General features: G+C 48.1%; 2 protein-coding genes across 2 annotated transcripts; both read right to left on the reverse strand.

Moving 5' to 3' along the window:
* Nucleotides 1-1,249: 1,249 nt before the first annotated feature.
* Nucleotides 1,250-7,238, reverse strand: LOC119092108 (U6 snRNA-associated Sm-like protein LSm4; the record flags this gene model as incomplete). Its single annotated transcript, XM_037215081.1, has 6 exons — nucleotides 6,973-7,238; nucleotides 5,543-5,584; nucleotides 3,593-3,634; nucleotides 2,675-2,773; nucleotides 1,956-2,127; nucleotides 1,250-1,290 (listed from the first exon to the last, which is right to left on the reverse strand). Coding segments are annotated over exons 1-6 (423 nt in total), but the record flags the coding sequence as incomplete, so codon positions are not given.
* A 4,978-nt stretch (nucleotides 7,239-12,216) lies between these two features.
* LOC119092064 (complement C1q-like protein 2) lies at nucleotides 12,217-19,686 on the reverse strand. Its single transcript, XM_037215027.1, has 5 exons — nucleotides 19,640-19,686; nucleotides 19,351-19,448; nucleotides 17,314-17,449; nucleotides 16,916-17,036; nucleotides 12,217-12,902 (listed from the first exon to the last, which is right to left on the reverse strand). Coding segments are annotated over exons 1-5 (606 nt in total). The 5' UTR covers nucleotides 19,642-19,686; the 3' UTR covers nucleotides 12,217-12,653.
* Between the last annotated feature and the right edge of the window lie 1,972 nt (nucleotides 19,687-21,658).

A 21,658-nucleotide genomic window follows, 5' to 3' on the forward strand; every position in this document is an offset into this window, starting at 1 on the left:
CAGCTGTCAGCGCTCGGAATCGCGCGCGTCTGTGAACGGTGAAGATAGCAGTGTATTTCCCGTCGCGTTCCAGCAACTTCGGCATTCTCGTGGCCGGCGCCTCTCTGGCCACACACGAGTCTGCTGCCGTTTCCGTGTCTCGTTCTGTTCAAAGCACGAGGCGAGTATCCGGAATGCTATTTATCCTCCTTTTCCCAACTGCGCACTACCGCGTCGGGAACAGGGAGCAGCGATGCAAGTCGTTCAGACAATACTCATCAATGCCCTGTCCGAGTCGTTTGGCGCAGCTCGCACCGGTGCATGCGTTGGATCCACGTCCTGTGCACGTCGCGCCGCAACACCCCCACTGAAGGGAGTACGCAATCATTTTCGTCGCTCGGCGCACCGACATTCGCGGCACGAGCTGTTCGGGTTCGTCGGCTGTTATCACCGAACCACGGCATCGTTGCCGGTGGCATGACGCGGCGCGGGCCCGACGAACGACGGGTGGTCCGAGCTGATGGCGTCGCCCGGCGAACAACCGATCCCGGCCGGAAACAGCGCCCGTCATGATGTGGAACAGTTTGAGATATGAGCTACTCACCACCTCCAGAAAATCACTCGGCGTACTGAGAGTCAGTTTTGAGTCATCTATATTATCGGCATAAAACGAGGTGGGATCTTCTTACACAGCGGTTATTCACTTTTACGGATGAAAACTGGTATGCGGCATCAGCCTTCAACCGCGCTACAAGTGCCGGAAAACTCAAAATCACCCGTTGTCGATGCCAATAAACGAAGACCTGACGCAATCAGCCGCGGGCGACCAACATCTCCATAAATAAACATGGACAGTGACCACCATCGCCCTTCCAGTCACCCGCAGACGGTTCCGGCCGCACTCCTTACTCGTCACGCCAGACGGGCCGCACCTTCCGCCGCTCGCGGCAGGCCGGCGAGGGTGAGACAGCGGCGGCGGGTCCAGCCGATCGGCTGGCGTCCGCCACCCACAGCCCCGGCGCCGGGCGGCGCAGTCACACACACAAACACGTACACGTGAATGCGGCGTTTCCCTGCCAGTCTTCAATGGGACACAGGCGGCGCGCGACACGATGATGGGCGCACGATCGCCGGCGACGGCAACGCGGGGTGAGAGCGGGCGCGTGAGCCCGCCGGCCGCCGCCGCGAAGCCACACAGCCTGGTGATGGGCGGAGCGGAGTGGCGTCAGTTGCGGGCGCCGCCCCGACCTCCCCACCCGTCGCCGCCGCCCCGTCCGCCGCCGCGGCCGCCGCGCCCTCGGCCGCCGAAGCCTGGAGACAGGGCGACAGGCGGTCAGTCGCCGGACGGACACAGGTCACGCACGCACTGACAGTCTGTTCCGAGGTGGCACGTCGTAACATGATCAGTACAGCTATGACGACTGTCGAAAAGCTTGTTTACGATATAATTGATCGGCGCACCAGGGTCGCATCATATCAGGGTAGAGGTCACGTCACAAACAGAGCAGCGCGTACCACCCAAGGCTCGCTTAAACTACGCTACTCACAAACAGCTGGTGAGCAACATGCCGCGCTTCTTCAAGCGTTTTCACTCAAGAACTCTGTCCCTTCTGTTAAAACCCTGCACCCATCCCAGCCTTATCCAAATATGGAAACATCGCTGAAGTGTCCTCCCACCGGCCTCGTTGTTGCACAGCTTCGGACTGAGGGTTCTCATCAAACGCAAGGCCGAGTGGTTCTGACTATATCTCTCCTGCTGGCCTCACTGCATCTACGTCCACGTCCACTGGTCCCCAGACATAACCTGAATCCTTTACCGCCATCCTGTCGGCTCATAACTAACCGTAGCACAGGGCAATGACCTATCCTTGTACAGACAGCGATTTCTCTGCTCTTCTTACATGCACTGTCCCTGGCGCACTACGTCTACCCGTAACACCTCTGACCCACCCACGAAGCGCACACGCATGGCTTACCTCCCCGGCCCCGGCCCCGCTGTCCTCCGCGACCCTTGCCGTCGCCGCGCCCCCGACCCTTGGCCATGACTTCCTCCTTGACCATGTCGATAACCTCGTCCGGGATGCGCAGGTACTTGATGGTCGAGCCCCGCACGTAGCACTCCGGCATGCGCCAGAACTTGTCGCCGTCCTGAGGCCCGCAGACGCCAGGTCAGAGTGCGTGACACGGCGCCGTCCGCACGTAGGGAGGCACCCAGCTCCGCGACGGCGCGCGGTCGAAAGCGGATCCCCGAGCGCACGTCCCGTATCGTTTTGTTTAACAGCTTAAGGGAGAGCGATCAGTTTTTTCAAAAACGAAAATAAGCTAAATGGCTAGGAATACGTGGGTCTTATTTAAATAAAATACACTGCGATCCAACTCTGGAGCGACTGAACCGTGGGCGTCTGCTAAGACCAACAAGGTCAACATCCATTGGTGCTCAGTACGTGACGGACTATTCGGAAGTTCCAGCGAACGTCTGACCATAACGCGGCAAGTGTTCCAGTTGTGGCGCCCGGCAAGTGTCACCGGGACGCAATGAGCAAAATAAGCGGGCAGAATGCCAGCTTCTTTTCCTCCGCATATAAGTTGGCCCTATCAGTACTCTTATGATAATTGTGTGCCATTTACAGCCCTTCTCAAGCATGATCTCATTATTCTCGCCTGGCGCTCATCCTCTTGTTTCCATAACGCTCACCCTAGACGTGCAGATCACTTCTCGCATGTTGATGTTCATCCAGTTGTCACAGCTAACAAGGTGGCCGTTGTACGTTTCGCCATTCTTCAACTCCACCAGCTGAAGAACAAAATGGAGCATTGCAAACGTGCTGTGACTACCTACCGTGAATTATGCATACCACAGCACTGCTCTGAGAAGGGACGCGTAATCCCTCCACGGCCTAAGCGACTACAGCCCAAGGGGATCACCCAAGGTCCTGTCCCTCCTTTCTGAGCGAGATCACAGTCTAGGAGACCAAGACCCTTGCCTCTCCCTTCTGCGAGCGATCTCAGTCCAGAAGAAGCCAAGACCCCTACCTTTGCCTCCTGCGAGAGATCTCAGAATAGGAGCGAATGGAGCCCCTGCCGCTCCCTCACGCAAGAGGCCCCATTCCAGGAGTTGTCAGGACCCCACTCCTTTTTCCTACGGGAAATCCCAGTCAAAAGGGCCGGAACCCCACCCCTTCCTCCGACGGAGATCCCAACCTAGAAGGGCCGGAGTCTAATCCCTGCCTCCGCGGGGAATTCCAATCCAGGAGGGCCGGAACCCCGTCCCTTCTTCTCGCGGGTGATCACAGTCCAGGAACGGCAGAAACCTCTGCCTCTCCCTCATGTAGGAAATGTGAGTCAAGTAGGGACGCCTGTAGCTCAAACTCCTTCGGGGACGCCCACTTCATGTGTATGATTGTGTTACGTGTACTGATCCGACCTGGTTAAAGCTAATTGCCATCCCACAATCATCCCATGACGAGCCCGCCCGCATTCACCACTTATCATTCACCACTCATCACAACACTTATCAATGGCAAACACAACGATAGGTGTGATTTTCGCAGAAAGCTAAAGGCGTGTTAATCGAGCAACCATCCTGCCACCGAGCCCACCAAACATATCTTACCATAGGATGGCTTTGGGCGGTCCTCAGCAACGACAGTGGTAACTGAAACACAAAGCCAAAAATTAAAACCCACGTCCTGCGGAAGCGCAAACGGCCTTTCGGGTAAAAGACAGATGCCACGAAAACCAGGAGATTTCTTCAATACCTTGTGACCAACTCTTCTGCAAGGATGGCTATGAGGTAAATCTTTACGAAGCATAGTTTCTTGGGTAGACTCTGGCCCCACCATCCTAGTGCAGTAGCTTTAGCACTCATTGTGGACGATTTCAACGTGCTGCGAAAGGCCGTGATGAACCCGTCCCTGCTTCGGAGCTTCCCTTTTCGCCAGCTGCCAGTGATAGTCCGACGGAGAGCATCCACAATTGTTGGCAGGCGAATGCACATGCCTGCCGCACACTCGTGACTTTGCAAGCGTTCCACATGACAACTGGGCCGCAGCGGCCGAACGCCATACCAAGGTAAACAGGTACCAGATCTTCCTATGCATGTCATAAGTACATTTTTCTTGGGTCTGATCCCTCTATAATCTCATTGGGTGAGACCGTCAAACCACGAGGACCCCCAGTCGTGCTAACATCGGTTCGATTTTAGCTTATGATCGTTCGAATCCTTATAATTTGTGCGCCTATGCAGAGAGCTACTTATCAACAAACTATTGTGAAACATTATGACATTACCATAAAGTGCAGAGATAATCACAACTGGCTAAACTGTGTGGGGGAGCTTCATTCAGGAAATAGAGGTCGATAGGGAGAGCATGACAGGCTGCACCAGTGTGATATAATGCATTAAGAATTAATAGGAAGAGACAACATAACTAGCATCCATGTAGTGAGTTTGTCAGTGAAAATTCACCTCATATTTCTTGCAAAAAGAGTACTTGCATCTATCACTGAAATCACTTAACAACTTTGACATCACACACTGATGCCTGGTGGTTCAGAAAAATACCACTCACATCAAAGATGTAATTGGGTAATCAACAAGTTCATTACATGATGCTGTTTGTTTAACATGTTATGTGAAGGTGGTAGAGCCTCTCTGTAGATGGGAGGGGTTGGAGAGGTCAACTACAATTGAGGGCCACTACCCTCACTCCCTCCCCTAATCTGTCAACCATGAATGTTCTGTTTCAGCTGATGGTTGGAAGCAATTATACAGATAAGTGTGATGATGCTCTCCTAGCCTGTTTGACTCATGCACTAAATGACTTCTGGTAGTTTGGGGTGAACAACAGATTGCTAGCCCCAATACAGCAGTGCTTGCACTGAGGTCGTTTGCATATTGTTTAATAAAAAACTATTGGTGCTTTAGAAGTTAATTCCCTTCTAAAGCTAGTTTACCACCTCTATCATCTATGGGAAGTACTGGGCTCATGATTCATCAGCAATGGGTATGTCCCAAAAAATACACACTGGATCAAATGGCATGTAAATGTCAGCTGGTAACTGACTACAGGGCTCAGGCTAGACATGCCATAGCCTTCAGCAGACCTCCATGATCTTAGGTCAGACCTCATGATCTCATAATCTTATGCAGGTGGAACAACCATCTGATAAACTGGATCAGCATAACTTTGTTGTTGGGTTCAGGGTACTCAGTATGGGCTCATAGGGGTCAGTGCTCACACAACAAGCACTGCTTGGTGTGAGCTCTGATCCCAAACATCCATCTTTTCATAAGGTATGAATTAAATCTTTAAAACCTCTCATGGACCCAAAAGGCACTCATTAAAAGCAATGTATAGAATGCCTTCATGATGAATGTATTTTGCATTAAGAATGCATTCTGTCTGTTTTAACTGACTTATTTTTGTACCCATACAAATGAGTCACACATTGGCATGTTCTGATAGCATGTAGTGCATGTTAACTGGTCTCACATAAAGCAGCTTAGCTTTGAACATGCATTTCCTCAGCAAGGAACATTCCAAACAATGATCATGATTACCATGGTTGTGACTAGCTGACTGCTGTTTGTGTGGTGCAGCTCCTGAAAAAACAAACAAATGTCAACAAACAGCTCCCATGGGCCAATGGACATCAGTGTAACACCTCTTAATGGAAAGTAAACACCAAGTAACAGTACGATATGGGGCGCACAAGGAGTTACAATCTGGTGCATGGCCAATGACAGGGAGGTGAGCCATAGGTCTCCCAACTGCTTGGTACTCCCCAGGAAGGATGTGATCACAAATCTTTATATTCAAATACCTAATATAAAATAAAGTTATTGAACAAAATTGGAACAAACTTTCAACCCAAAGGCTCACATGAATTTGATGAAAATGACAATGAAATACATTTAAAGGGAGTGCCCCACATTTACATGGGGTTTTGAATGGAAACGGCCATCTTGAAGACCTTTTGGTGCTGTTTGCGATCCTGCCTTTTTAAGACCTAAGCCCATCTGGTTTTTTGAGCTATATATCCACATAAATGGAGGTCAAAGTCCTGTCATTCCACAAGCCAAGCAGCCATAATTTCCAGATACAACAACCTTTAATTGGCTCTAATGATGTGCAAGGTATGGTGACATCATCAAACCATGACCCACTGAGGAGCATACTTACTAAACAGAGAATTGTGCTGTCTAAAGCAGTCTTTCCCATTTAAAAGCATACCAATGGTTATAAGTGAGCTTGTTTCATCACACCTGATGCTTTCTTCAATATCCTCAAATATGAAACATTCCATTTAACATGACAGCCAATCCTCTAAGATGGGGAAGGGAGTTGAGAGAATACATTCCTAGTTTCTGGATGCTTTTTTCCTGCAAGGCCACAGGGGTTAAATATATCTTCTTCTGATTGGAGTGACAACTTCTCTATTTCCTTCCAATTCTGTACTCTCTGATGAAACTCAAGCCCTAACTTTTGATAATGTCATCCACAAATAATGATGCCACAACTCTGTTGTTAGTCTCATCAATCAGCTGCTGCAGATTAAATCCTTCTCCCCATCCAGCAGCGAAGCTCTCCTAACTTTACAATTAACTTTTCCCATCTGAGACATCATGCTTAGAAATGGTTTCAACAAAAGGCAGGCAGCAGGCAGCTTTCAGCTGCCAATGAAATGCCCTACCTGTGACATCATGCTCTTAAAAAGTTATACAGAATGCAAGCACTAAAGAAAAGAAGTCACTGCTTACGTCTCATGCTACCTGGATCATGCATGGAGCATTTCCCAAATTATAGTTCACTTGCTTCTGATATCTTCAAATGAAGGCCTCAAGAGTCCAAGACCATGAACCAAAGCCCCAGTCACCTGGTTGCTGGTGACTGGGGCTTTGTGGTGATGCTACAAAGGAGGTGCATTACCAAATACCAGACCTTTCTTCAAAAGCGGCCTAATTCAAGGAGACACCAGAGCTGAACTCACTGAAAGTTGAGCTTGGTCATGCCCCATCTCTGCCCCAACAAGACCTCATCAAAATCTGCCATGACTTGTGAACTGAAGCATTTAGTAGACTAGAGAAGCCAAAGATAAACAGCTCCAGGCCAAATTCCACCACAGGTCTTGCAGAATTGTGTTCCTGGAATTGGCCTTGTGCCCAAGAAACCCTCCGCAAGAGCACCAGAGAAGGGGATGAAACTACGCATTACAAGTGTTGGAAAGCAATAAAAACTTGTGGCTTCTTGCTTCCTATGGCTGTCAGTTCAGAACCTGGCACATTGGAAAACAGCAAGTACTGATGTGCTGAAGCCATATTGTGTTAAGGTACCTGATTGATGTGCAGATGACACAATGCATGTGATTGCTTTGCCTGTGCAGATGGTAAAGAACTTTTGCAGTGAAGTCAGTCAGGGTGTTGGCATTTTGATTTGTAAAAATCACGTGCACTTTTAGAGCAGCATACCTAACATTAATTAAGTTTATTCCAGTTGTTTCTTCTGCAGATGTTAGACACTCTGCACATAGATTATTCAGTTAATTAAAAATGTCAAGGCCCCAGTGAAATCATTTTTGAGTATGGCAATGGCCAAGACCTACAATAAAATACCAAATATCTCGCAACACATATCCACACTACAGACCTAACCTATTTAACAATATCTCCAAAATGAACTGTAACTTACCGCAGCCCTACTGACCTGACACCCGAAAGTGTGCTAAACGTTCGCGTTGAGTAGTGGCGCGCAACAATTGTGTGCATTTTTCCCGCATATATGGTAGCCCCAGGAAGTGGCAGGCCACTTGCAATGCCTGAAACTTGTAGTGTTTCCAGTATTTTCTCCTGGCATAGCTTATGCGTCTTAATCCCAAACATATCCTGATAAACAAACTTGCACATGATTAAGAGCTAATCAGCTCCGAGGGAAGGGTCATGGGAACCATTTGGGGCCCCACGAGAAGGCCAAGATTGGGTGACATTGCCCCGGATACCATGCGCATCTCGAGCCCACAAGACCTTAAAAGTACTCTCTCTCTCTCTCTCTGCTGATCCAAGTGCTGTACACACCAAGGGAATAGCTTCGCAAATTAAGTTAAGGAGAGGAAACACCTGGCCCTACTCGCAAAGTAGCCTTAAATAAATTCTCCCCGAATTCGATCCATTTTCCTCTTACCAGACCCCTCCCCAGCACGCATCTGAAAAGAAAGCTTAGTTCTAGAAAATACCGTCTGTTTTAACACTAATCACACTCATGGTGCGAAACAAAAGCGGCTGTTAACATGATAGGAATGGTATCTGGCATTGGAGCGTTTTTTGAGATTTGCTAACTCACAACTACATCTGCATATAATATTAATTTTACGCACAGGGCTAAAACGGTTTTAAAGGGGATACATTTTGATAAGAATAAAACTGCAAACAAGTCCTTCAAAGTCTGTAGTATGTACGCCAGTTCGCCACAGCTTGCAGATTGCAAACGAGTCCGTTAAAGTATGTAGTGCGTAAATGATTCCTTCAAAGTGTGTAGTCTGTGAATGAGTTCGTAACGTCATTGCCTCGGCGAACCGGTCCATCACTGTCCGGTTAAATACGCTTTCGACGGGCGGGCACATCCTGCAACCAGCGATCGTGGCGCCTTGCAACTTCAATCAGTGGGTGGCGCAATCGTAATGCAATCATTTGAGGGCATTTGCTTGTAATGGATTCTGCAGCGTTGCGTTATTTCCACATTGTCGTCTCCCAAAGGAGAATGAAATTAAGTGGACTTGATTCAGGTAGTCGACGTCAATTTTTGTGGTTGCGAAAGAGTTGAGGAAGACGGTTAGAAGGCCAGCTGCATGTCGATTACCCGGCGTCGCAGTGACACGTGAGGTCAGTGAACTGTGACGGAGGGGAGAGTGCATGTCGTTTGGGGAAACGGCGGGAGAAATGTGTGCACTGATGCGCGCATCCGGTCATTCTCTTGAGAGAGAAGGAGCCATCTGTAGGCCAGAGGTGACTGTACCGCTGCAAATTGGTGAACAGTCTCAGCACTATCCGGCTGTGTGTGTGCTAACATAGTCCGGCGTGCAGCCACCGTCACCTTTCTAAGACCATGCTGTCGTGCGACACGCTGGCCTAAATGTAAGGAGATACCCATGCAGACCTGAACTGCATCAGTATCCAGCCCACTTTATCGTAACCAGTGTACATCCAAAATCATTATGTTTTTCGCAACAGTCTGGTCACAGTCATTTAAAGCTTCAGCCGTTGCCAGACCCACGATGTCGACGATGCCATGTCGGCCTTAAGGTCAGCTGATTCTTCAATGCTTTTTATACGTATGCGCTTAAATATTGAACATCTGTAGCGCAGTGTTGAGCGTACTGAAAATCACCTCAGCAAACCCAACGCTATATAGAAAAGTATTACAAACAGCTCACCGAGGCTCTGAAAAGTTGAACTCAAATTGTTCTAGATAGATGCCTTTACTGACGTCAATGCAGCCTCGCAAGCATTCGAAAACCTGTTAGCAAGGCCTCAGGATGTGGCATCTAGCGCGAAGTCAAGCCCAACGCATTTAGAGCCTTAAACACTTGTCAAACTGGGAACAGTATTGATATGCTCGGCGCCAAAGGACGTTTTGATCATTGTCCTACAAACGCTCTCGGGTCCGTGTGAAGCACTTAGTGCATGTAATTCAGCACGTTTAGTTTGCGTTGAGGTAGGCAAAAGCATCGGGAATGGATTTTCTGGCATGCAAATTTTGTCCACTACAATCTCCCAAATAAACAGCGATCTCCAACTACTTTCCAGCGATGGGCGTTCCGGGATTGTTTGAGCTTGTCCACTTTTTCCTCCTTTCCTTCCGCTCGATTCTGTATGTGACCTGCAGCCGGTCATTCAGGCATTTATATCCTCCAACCGGGCCTTCGATAGTCGGTTCCCTTGGGCCACCTGGGCCTCTCTGCGGGCACAACTACGATATATTGCATGCCTAACTAAGAAGAAGAATGCGCGAATAACGCGTACATGCAAACGAACAAGTTACCGGGCATCACGCACCACGCTTCACTCAAACATGCAAGCAAGTTTAAGTAAGCAGGCACCACATACCACGCGTCAATCATGCATGCAAGCAATTCCAATTACAAAGGTATTGCCCATCACGCGTCAGGCATCACTTACACGTGTAAACGATTTTAAGCTAGCACACATCGCACATCCAGGGGCATAGCACGTGCCTGGATGATCTCCATTCTCTTGACTGTTCTCCGAGGAATGCGGCTATAACTACTATTTTAACAATGAACCTCATTTAGCTGGATCTTATGACTTAAGGGAGTGTTTAAATGCTATAGTTGGAACGGGAGTTCAGCGATTGCCCATTAACACTCCTTTCGTTTACCTGTACACCAGGTTTCCAAAGCTCATTAGATCATTAATTAATTCAGTTCGGACGTTTTCATTACCGAAGCTATACGCTCTTTAATAAAGCTACTGCCGTGCCCCAGTCTGTCTTATCCATGTTTAGCAGCCAGACTTTATGAAGAAGTCTTAGCCGGGGACATATACTTGCTGTCTCCAGATATAATTCCGTGTTATGCGGCTGACCAGGAATTATAGACAGAATCAGGGTTACAATACCGCTAAGAGTTCACGGCAGGTATTTAAAGGGGCAACCCATGCCAATACGATCTGATGAGTTGCACTGTAAGGCGTGTGCTTTTTTGAAAGGCCGTATAAGTCTGTTATGCGATACGGGTGCTTAAGGAGCGAAATAGCCTGCTGGCCCGCTGCTCAAATGTCAAATATTCTGCTGACAAAATGTCAAATAGTCTTCTGCTCAAATGTCAGACAGGTCTGCTGGTAACTTCCAGTCCTGGATTCCTTTAATGATTACGCAGGTTTTAATCTTCAAACGTTTGGTCGGGCTGGGTTGACGGAGCCGATCCGGCACACGTTAGTGGCTTCCGTTTTGGCAACATCCACGAGATGGCTGACGATAATTGGTAAAGTTCACGATCACGTCCGTATCACATCATTCGTTTCGTGACGCGACGGGCTAAGGCACATCAACGACATTTTGGTTGTTGCTCTAGCAAATGTTGGGAAATAGTTGCGACTCGTTTGTCAAACGAAGCTGCATGCATGGGATTTCTTTGCCTCTGAAAACAAAAACGACGAATCTAAGTGCTCAGCCTTCTTAATCTCGATTACAAATTAAGCAAAAATTTAGGAGAATGGAAGAAAAGAATGCTAAGTAGAATGGAACAGCTACAGCGTGTTTTCAGTCACCATACATCACATCGCACCATTACCCGTGACGTGGGGTAAGAAAGTAACTGCAACGATTCCCTAAGGTTAATCCTCGCAAAGTGGAAACGCGGCGATATGGCTAAATCTCAGAAACCCCAAAACCAGCACGGGTCAAGTTTGTGCTTGGTGCAATGGTCTGACTGAAGATCGCCTAGAGCCCAGAAGCATAGGAGATGGCTGGGAGGATTTAGCAAATATTTTAGTTCTGTGACGTCAAACGGAAGTCGTCAAAACGGCCATGGCACCCAGTCGCATTACCAATGGTCAGGACTAAACAAGGGGCTCCCATTTCCAACGCCCGAAGGGGTCAGGGACTCCAACATCCAGGAATGGGCCGGGCCATGGAGAGCCACGTCAGCTCTGGCCGCCGTAGGGATCGTGTAGGTGACTGGGCAGCTGGGAAAAATACCCAGTGATGAGCAATGGCCAATGATCCCAGTGAGAGGATTAGACGGGTCGTCATGCGCTTACCTTAAGCTCATTCCAGGTTCCAATATCAAAGATGAAACAGAAAAATGCGACTATGGGAAGGCACGGACGAGGGATAAGTGTACTTACCTCGCAAACATGCGCGCGTAGCGCTTTCAACTGATACCTTGTGCTTGTTTTCGATTCGCCCCACCGTTCACGTGTTTTCGGTGGGAAATGGCTGGACCCAGGTAAAATTGCTGTTGTGAAACCAGGTAATTTGCCTTCATGCTCTCACCCCTCAGGCAACGACGAGATGGCCAGCCGCTAAGGCCGTGTCCTGCTGCCAAATCACGCTCTGGGTGCGCTACCGCTCATAGATAATGAACAGCTAGTTGAGGCTTCGCAGGCAGAGAACTGGAGGTGGCGCTTTCCGTCCTCCATGGCAAGGCATGGAAATTCATTTTGTGTGCTTCCGATGCTCGTATTTCACCGTAGCTAATCACACAAGTCAGAATTGCCGCATATATTCTTTCTAGAACCACTTACACTTAAGACGCAAATGCTCTCAAAACGCAACGGACGGCTTCTGTTTAAACAATGCGCAAAATGATATTTTCTTGTCACATAACAGATTTTGTTCTTGCTACGTTTCTTCACCTTTGAAGTAGCTGATTGCAAACTAAGTCATGAAATTCACAGGTGATGGTTACTTATGGTAGTTCAGCGACGTTCATACATCGTTCGTATGACTTTCCACGGATAAATTGTTGCTCACCCATCAAAGCGAAAGCTTAAAATCAAGCAAAAACGTGACTTCAATGTGAAAAGCGACCTACGTACAAAATCCCAGGGGACTGTGGCAAATCATGTGTTTCAATCATCTTGTAGATGCAAGGACCAAAACCAGGGCGAACACCTCGCAGGTTAACCAAGCCAGGGCGATGGTGATGCTCTCCAATTAGGGTCCCCCGGCATCCGGCGTCAGAGGCTTGAAGTCGTCCTCGTTTTGTCCTTCCTGGCCGCCTCCGGGAGAGGCTGCGAAGCTGCCTCCAGGAGCGCCTCCGAAAGTGGATGTGGGGCCGCCTCCGCCCTGCCCACCAGAGGGGCTGAAGGGCGGAGGAGGAGCACCACCGCCGATCTTGTAGCCAGACAAGGTGGCATAATTGCGGTTGGGCTGACCCGATTCATGAATGTTACCTTCAACAATCTGCGAAAGGCGGAGGCCAGAGCATAAATCATTCAGGCATCAATGCACTTGAATGGGTAGGAGCAAGCTCAAGCAGTCCAGGGCTCGTTGGAAAGCAAGCGAAGAACGAGCCATGTCCATTTACCTACGAAACCGTTGCTTTTCTACGGCACCAAGAGCTCAAGATTCAAAGAAGCTTCCTCTCGCATTTTCAAAAAGCACGGGCGTCGTTTTGTCTCATCATAGATTTTGCGCATCTTTTACAGCTACGAATCAGTGCTGCCGAGCATATTGACACTGTAACACCATGAGCAAAAAGCAGCAGGTATAATGTACAAGCGAAACATCCAGCCTCGGTCAGGGACGGTGAGATGGCGGAAGGGGGTAACCGTCCCCTACGGAGTGCACCTTTCAACGTTTAGACATAACTCTTGACGTATCGATGTGATATAAATTTACATACTGAAATCGCGCTTATTATCGTCATCCTTATGAACCAGGCAGCATTTTCATCTGACTTAGCTGCGTGCCCCATTTTCTCAAGAAGTTGTTCTTCAAGAGCTCAAAATTTGCGGAAGAGGCGGCGTCCACATCCAGGGGAACCAAACTGTGGTCACGAAGTGAAATCTTGCTTGCTACTGTTATGGATAATTATTTGTTTAACAACGCCTGCTTTGATTTAACACACCTGCGGCTCAGACATTTGCTTAACATATTTTGTAACCGAGCTGCTATGCTAGGAATCGCGGGAAGCCTGTAATAACGTATCTCGCTCAAAATTCGTTATGCACAATTATGCAAGTAAGTACAGGGAAAGCAAATTGACTTTATTTTACAAATAGTTTTAGTGCGTGATACACGTTGCATATCGCTATCGGAACCAAAGCACCAACGCGGGGTATTAATGCGAAGTCAATGGACCTCTCAAATGTGATTTATGGTTGTCTGTAAGCCACCACACTGATGGTCGTCGCCATAGTTCATGTGAAATGACAGCTTTGGCTGCCCCTTTAAGATGCGATGCTCAGCCGAAATAATTTGCATTTTTCATACCTTGGGTGACCTGGCGGTTAGCGTAATATGTCATGTATGGTGGTCTAGTGTCTTTGCATAGTATTCCAGCGTCATACATAGTGCATGCTAATAAATCACTGAACCATTCGCACAGCTTTTGCACAATTTCAGGGGGCCTTTTGTTCAAACGAGTAACTAGACCTGTCTCGACCCCACCCAGCCCACTCAAGGGCTGTAAACTGTTTTTACATCCCTGTGTCCGCCAGACACTGATGTCGTGCTCACAAACGCCAGGTGTGAAGGGCTTAATTAATTATACTTTCCTTGGCCTTGAGCACCTCAAGGCCGATGGAGTGGCATGATTTGAGTGACTACTATGTCGTGATGGATGCCTGGTTGACCTTGAAATAGTCTGCGCGAAATAATCTGCACATCTTTGCGAGCGTGCAGCTCGGAAAGTGGAGGGATTGAGGTGTTAAGAAAGGCGCGCATTAAATTGCACCAAATGATCTTCAAGATGGATCTTTCAGCTCAAATACCCATACAAATGTGGAACACTCCCTTCAATGGTAAAAGAGCCCAATCCCGCCCCCCCCCCCCCCCCCATTCCCCACAACCGGAATATTCAGCGGGTGTTAAATGACTGCAGGAAATAATCCGCTTCATACCTCATCTTACACTGGTGCAGCAGACTGTTCCTAAACCGATAGAACTCAGAGCGTTTGTCAGATTATTTCTAGCTTCAGCAGACATAGGAAGGGCGGGAACGTAGATTGTAGATTGGAATTGGGTTACAAATTTGAATTAACATGTCCAGCTTATGTTCATCGAGCAACCTCCCATAAGCAGTCAGTAATCATTTCTGAAAATTGAACATGTGCGCTCGCAAGTCAAACAAGCAAAACTACGACACCCGGCGTTACAGTCTCCATAGGCCACACCGTGTTGACTCGGCGGCTAACACTACGCAGCGACCAACGGGCGGATACAAGTGACGACGCGTCTGAAATGAGTGCAAGTGGACGCATAGAGACATCAATTAAAGCCGCAAGAACAAACGTAGAATTTCTATTTTTCGTGTTGCTGTAACTGTTAATCTGTCCAAAGAACAGCTCCGAAATTGAACAGGCGAACTCATCGCCCCAGCATAATCTTCGAACGGTGCGAATTGATTTTGGCAGAATTTCGGAGGCATTATTTCACGACAGTTGTTCTCATGCTCCCAACGCCCAGCGCCTGATGTCATCTGCTGCAGGCAACGCCATCTCATTTTACAGAAACCGTAACCCCCGCCAAAGCTGTTCTTTCACCTACGATTGCAGGCGCGCAGGTATAACACTTTTACTTGATTTATTTCACAGGTCGGTTCTGCAAAAGGCTGGTTCTCAGGTAAACATGGGCTGGCCGTTTTGATTTTGATATAATTTCGGTCTGCTCTATTGAGCATTCATGAGCCCCTTACTTTTGTGGTTCCGTGGGCCCCTTGGTGCACATTAGCATTTCAGGGAGTGTTAATGCGCACCAAGGGGCACATCATTGTTCCCGGCCAAGGACTGAAGGGTCATTCAGTCCCAGCGCGGGGTACCTAACCGCTGACGTTCTGGAGACCAGAAGGCAGGGTCCCCTGGTTGATCCGGAGGCTCTCAGAGAGATATGTCATCTATTGATCCCCTCCCTGGCGTGGGAAGATCTCTGACCCAGGGGGTTGGCCCCAGATCGACACAGGAACCCTCATTAAGGCAGCAAGATCCCTTATCATCGCGGGTGGTACAGTGACTGGTGCAGAGACTCCAATTCGCCTTGATGGACCCTTAGCTGAAGTACGCTGCATGACCTACAGCAGTCGACGCGCCCTAACCCCCCCCCCCCCCCGGTCTGTATTGGGGGCCCTGGCTAAGACAGGCCCTCAATTGTATCACTGTCGGCTCTCGTCATAAGTTCTTATATCTCCTTTCATCGTCAGAGGTCCCCACGGTTCCTGTCAAAAAATTGAAATGAGTATCAGAAACTTTTCTATAAGGCAAGTTCTGTAGAAAAAACACGTTGGTTTTAAGCTCTGTCTGACCGCTATATCTAACACAAAATCAATGAAATTTGTCGCAATCCTCAATTCAATTAAATAGTCTTAGATAATACCTCAGAAATGCATGGCTTCGTCTAACACTCCGATGTCGCAATATACTGAACGATTCCCCAGAAGTTTCGTTCGCTGGTAGCCACAGTCTGACTTTGATCTACCATAGGTCAGTGATTTTACAAGGTACATCTACATTTGGCGCACCCAAAACTTCGCTGCATGACTGCTTACGGCTACGCAAAGTTTCTCGCGGCTATGCCGCTCCGTTCGTAAAGTGTACTAGAGAGGCCTTCGGGGGGGGGGGGGGGAAGGGACATTTAACCCACCCCGCCCGAGCGCGTGTCAAATCAAACCAGTAGTTACAAGTGGGCTTATTTCGTCATATCTCATGCTGCCTCAACATCTTCACATGAAGAACATTCCCTTCAACGTTAAGTTGATGGCATGTTGCCCGTTTAACATACTGTGGCCTATAACTAACAATTTTTTATCTTAAAGGAAGTTAAAAATAACACTCATGACAAGACACGTTCTGTTTACTTCAGATCTAGGAGCAATCTTTTAGCAAAATCAAACTCTTTATACCAGCAGCCAGCACAAGCCACCACCATCCGCCAATCATCCGCCACCATCCACCAATCACCAGCCACCAAATACCAGCAGCCGCTAAGAAGCCGATTGGGAGCCATTGAGATTCCTTTTTGAACGATGTAGGCTTCGGCATCAGTTACTGTGCATTCCTTATGGGAAAAAAATATGTAAAATGGAATGGGCATTCTGACCGAAGAGACAAAAGCAGACGAGACGCAAAGATCGCATCGTCTCATGATAAAGGGGGGTTTTTAAATGCAACCATATTCATGTTTAATGGCAAACCCTTGAGACCTGTTGCGCAAACCCTGTCGCGCTTGAGACATGATACAAACATGTAAACTCTGCTTACGTGTAGCGATATGGTGTCTCCCCTGGCCAAGTAGAGGATCGCGGAGTTGCTTGCAGTGTTGTACCCGGAGCCGTCCCCAAAGCCAGCTAGAGCCTCGTTGAAATTGTGATGGAGATTCAGCCTGAAATGACAGTCCTTAAAGCTTTTCGTCATGCTAGCGCACCGCCAAGTCCGCCGGCATCGGCACGGATGCCTGCTCCCAAACGCAGCTCTTCAACCAGAGAAGTAACAACCGCAATTATGCTAACACGTGGAACTGAAATCTAATGGAATAAGCTCGATTCCAGCGGTCAGTGGTCTGAACCATGTGGAGATCAGACCTACCTCACGTTACCACATCAACAGCTGTGGCGTATGGCCGTAGCAACCGAGCTGAAGAAGTTCGTGAGTAACCTCACGTAAGGGCATCATTTCTTCTCGACAGTCCGTGGAAGGAGATGTAGTAGTAGCCGGGATCCTTGCATTTAAAGTGACCCCTGAAGTAATTCCAACTGTTGTCGTCATCGCTCAACACGTTCTCGAACCGAATCTTTCCTGGAACGAGGAAACAGAAACACCGGACATAAACAATAGGCCAAGACTGTGGCCACACCGCCGGTCGGCCGCTCGTGACAGAGCGGCAGTGAACGGTTACGGTGAACGGTTACGTGACACAGCTGCCGTCAAATACAAGGCCCTTCATAGGCCAAGACTGTGGCCCTGCACGCCGAAAGGAAGCATGTGCTCGTTTAGCATTATCTCCGTCCATGATGTTATTCTCATAACAATATTTGACATTGGAAAGTTAACTCGCTCAGATCGAGCTTGAATCCAACGGCGCCACGTATTCCCCCTTCAGCAGAAGCTGTTGCCACCGTTTGCAGAAGGACACAAGGGGAAAGAGACGAGATTAGGGTCCTAGATTGGAATGGGTCTCCAGGGTCCTGGAATGAGCTCCTAGGAAATTCACTCCATTGACTTGCCGAATTGAATTTACGTTTAATTTGACATTAGCTGAGATTCCATTTGGTATCATTTTCCCCAAATTTCATCAATTACATTATAGTTACGCAGTACCGCGTATGTTCGTTACGTGGCCTCTGTAATTGTAGATTCTTTACTCGCAAGAGCGTGTTGGTGTTTTTCAAGTGTAATGATTACGTTTGAGGCTGCTGAGTACTATGGCTTTGTTTATGGTTCATATCATTTATCCTTAAAGGGAGTGTTTCACATTTGTATCGGGTTTTGAACTGAGGTGACCATCTTGGGGATCATTCGGTACAGGTCACAGCCCTGCCGGTCTTTAGAACTAAACCTGTTTAGTTTCTGACCTACAGGTTTGAGAAAACGTGCAGACTTTTTCGGGGAGACTTTTTTAAGGTCATTCATGCGTCCATGACGCCATAATGATGCCATTCAGATCCATCCATTTCATAACCAATGCAGCAATCAAGGCAAATGGAAATATAATTGTCGCGTTGCTCATGTTTGGCGTTCATGAGCACGATTTCCAGATGTAGCGGCCATCACTTGGCTCTCAATCAACGTTGCGCAGTTTGCGATGATGCAATCAAACAATAATCAGACAATGAATTGAGGAGTTTATCCACGAAACAGGAACTGTGTTGTAAAAAGCAGTGTTTTTCGCTGAAAAGTATACCGAAAATTAAAAGTGAGCTTAATTCATATATCTAATGCTAACTTCAATATCTTTAAATGAGAAAAATTCCCTTTAAAACGGCTCAACGACGGTTAAAAAATGGCATGGCTTTCACATCACCGGGGATAAAACTACAAGCGGCAGATTTCCCCACTCTCTCTCTCTCTTTCTCTCTCTCTCTCTCTCTCTCTCTCTCTCTCTCTCTCTCTCTCTCTCTCTCTCTCTCTCTCTCTCTCTCTCTCTCTCTCTCTCTCTCTCCTCTCTCCTCTCTCTCTCTCTCTCTCTCTCTCTCTCTCTCTCTCCTCTCTCTCTCTCTCTCTCTCTCTCTCTCTCTCTCTCTCTCTCTCTCTCTCTCTCTCTCCAAGACGCGCCAATCTGACAGGCAATCTAAGGCATGCATTTTATCAGAAAACTTCGTGAATCCCTACCATAGAATGATATTGCAAAATAGGAACTTGTAACACTTGAAGACATAACGATGCTCGCAAAAACGGTCATAGTGATAACAGAAGCTCCGAGACAGAACACAATGTAAATTTAAATCACAGTTAAGATAAGATCCGACGCATCCCAACATGGACATTCTTTCAATAGACTGAAAACAGTCTTTAAACGGCATTCCACCGCTATCTCCACTTCGGAAAGTTGGTCTGATGATACTGCTTAATACAAAAATGAAGATAAACCACGCATGATAAAAACACCTGACGGACAAGTATTCAACACATACTTCCGCACCAGAGAAGCCGAGTTTCGTCTCATGTAATGTCGAAATATTTCCAAGGAAGACACTTACCTCCTCGCCCGACGTAAGAAACGTGTCCAACAGAGAATATGGACCCCCGGGCATATGCAATCATGCCGAGGATGGCGAACACGCCGGTCAGCATCCCCCTGCGGACCATGACGGACAGTGTGGTCAAGACTTCACGCTTCCTATTCAGACGAATGGAAGCATGGTGTTGCTACCAAAGGGGAACTATTCAGTCCATGGCGCTGAAAACCCACGCGTCAAGATGGTCCATTCATGGGACCGACGGCGTCGCACTTGAGACAAAACAGGATGATGGCCACCGCATACTCACATGTCTCCCGTGTGACGCTTGTCCGATGGCGAAACGCCCAACTGTTCAAACGGCTGTGTGTCCTACCACAACAGCACAGGCTGCTTTTGTACGTCTCCGTTGACCTTGTCGCCGATTTTGGAGACTTAGCTACACCAGCGTCGCGGACAATATGTAAATCTGGCCGAGCTGTTGTGTTCAGGGGCTTTCAAACTGGCAGGACCCGTGCTGCGTGCAGGACTGGCAGGACTCTGTGCTGCGTTTTTACGTGTACTCGCTCCCGTGTAATCGTGTGGTTACCCGCTACATTTCACGCCATGAACGAAACTTTCTGAAACGGGCGTGATAAAAAGACCATTAACGCGCATCACACGACTCCAATATAACACGACTCCAATACGGCCGGAATGGAGCTTGGTCCAAGAGAACACTGATGGCCATCGCGTCATCGGAACCGGTGACACATCCACTTCTTTGCAGAGGCTGATATTATGCCCGGGGCGACCCGTTACCATTCCGGCAGCTGGAACCCGCGCTCTTGTTGTGCGTCCCTGGGCATGCTTTAACCCGGGCTCAACCGTGAGTCTTATTATGTCAGCCAGGCATAGTACATTTGCCCGGTTTGGACAGAAAATCTGCCATCCCCACGGGGAACGGGCCCTTGTGAATGACACAAGTTTTCCATGCGCGGATATGAAAAGCAGCAAGTCCACCGGTAGTTGAATGCCTGCGCATTGTGCAGACGAAGGAGAAAACTAACAACATCAACATTTCGACGATTTGACTCGAAGCTTTTTGCAGCTGAGAAGGAGGTTTCTGCTTTGAGGAAATACACACGAGTTGATTATTAATTATGCGGCCGAACACACTCCACTAACGCTTATTTCGATCGGGCATTTGCTTCACCTTTATGACAAATATGTTACCAAACGGTACACTTGGGACATTTTCCATAAACATCTGCAAAACACCTTATTTCACCAGAATGTCAGGAGTTTATAATATGCTACCCAAAAGCACATTTGTAAGATTCCATGGCATTGCAATCCTCTCCAATCCACATAGGGGGACAGTCATTTCGGTACAATTCAATCCTAACTCGGGTTGTTTGTCGATGCTCAGGTTCAGTCCATTTAAATGCATGGATTCAAGCACAATTCACTGATTAATTCATTCCGCAATCATGTAATGTGTAAATGTGTAACTCACGTAATTTTCAGTCTTTCACGCAATCACTCAGATTTACAACAGTTTTTTAAATATGCCCAAATTGCATCAATCCACTCATATTCAAATGTGATGACGTTACCCCAGGCTTCCATGTCTGTGTACGAGGAAAACTGAAGGGAAGTTAGAAGAATCATCAGTACTGATCAGTGTGCACACCTGTTTGCATCGCACGTGTGTCAGCGACAAGGGAGCGCACTCACAAGGCTTGGGAACCGCTTGCTTGCACAACCATGCAAATACCTGCTTCAAGGGCGTTTATTCATTTTTCTACCGTCCACAATCTGGCGTTTGCATCTCCTGTGCGCAGCAACAGCACATTGAAATGTGACCGCTGCGTCAGCGCCCGATGCAAGACGAGCTGTTGTTGGAGGATGAACCCAACTTATAGCTAGGCGTATGTGCTAAAGCAAGGCTGCTTCCAAGGGAGCTTGACACGTTCAGAAGACGGGTCTAGTGCTCGCGGGGACCCACCTGAGAGACGGGTACGTTTAGAGCTCATATCCATATCGGGCCAGCGGCCGTGGTCACTGGCCAGACATAACGAAATGCCAGACGCGGCCGTGGATCATGTTTAGCACACAATGGATGGAGCATTTTCCTACAAAAAGTGACCGCGCTTCTTCCAAATAGGTTTTGCACGTGCGTGTACTACGAATCCACTGCCCTGTGTAACAAACGCATGCTGAGTGTTTGTCGATAACAGATCACATTGGTCCCGTGGTTTACCTGGCGGCTATACGCACGCAGATGCGTACCAACAGGGCAGGTGTACGCGGACCTAGACGTGGATAACCTGGAGGGGCTCGAAAA

Source organism: Pollicipes pollicipes, unplaced genomic scaffold (assembly GCF_011947565.3).
Source record: "Pollicipes pollicipes isolate AB1234 unplaced genomic scaffold, Ppol_2.1 Scaffold_3447;HRSCAF=4054_pilon_pilon_pilon, whole genome shotgun sequence".
NCBI lineage: Eukaryota > Metazoa > Arthropoda > Thecostraca > Pollicipedomorpha > Pollicipedidae > Pollicipes > Pollicipes pollicipes.

Coding starts and splice junctions, on each gene's coding strand:
- LOC119092064 (XM_037215027.1), bottom strand. Junction 17,037..17,313: donor AGAAGAAATGATGCCCTTAC/GTGAGGTTACTC, acceptor CTGTCATTTCAG/GCTGAATCTCCATCACAATT. Junction 12,903..16,915: donor GAGACACCATATCGCTACAC/GTAAGCAGAGTT, acceptor CGCCTTTCGCAG/ATTGTTGAAGGTAACATTCA.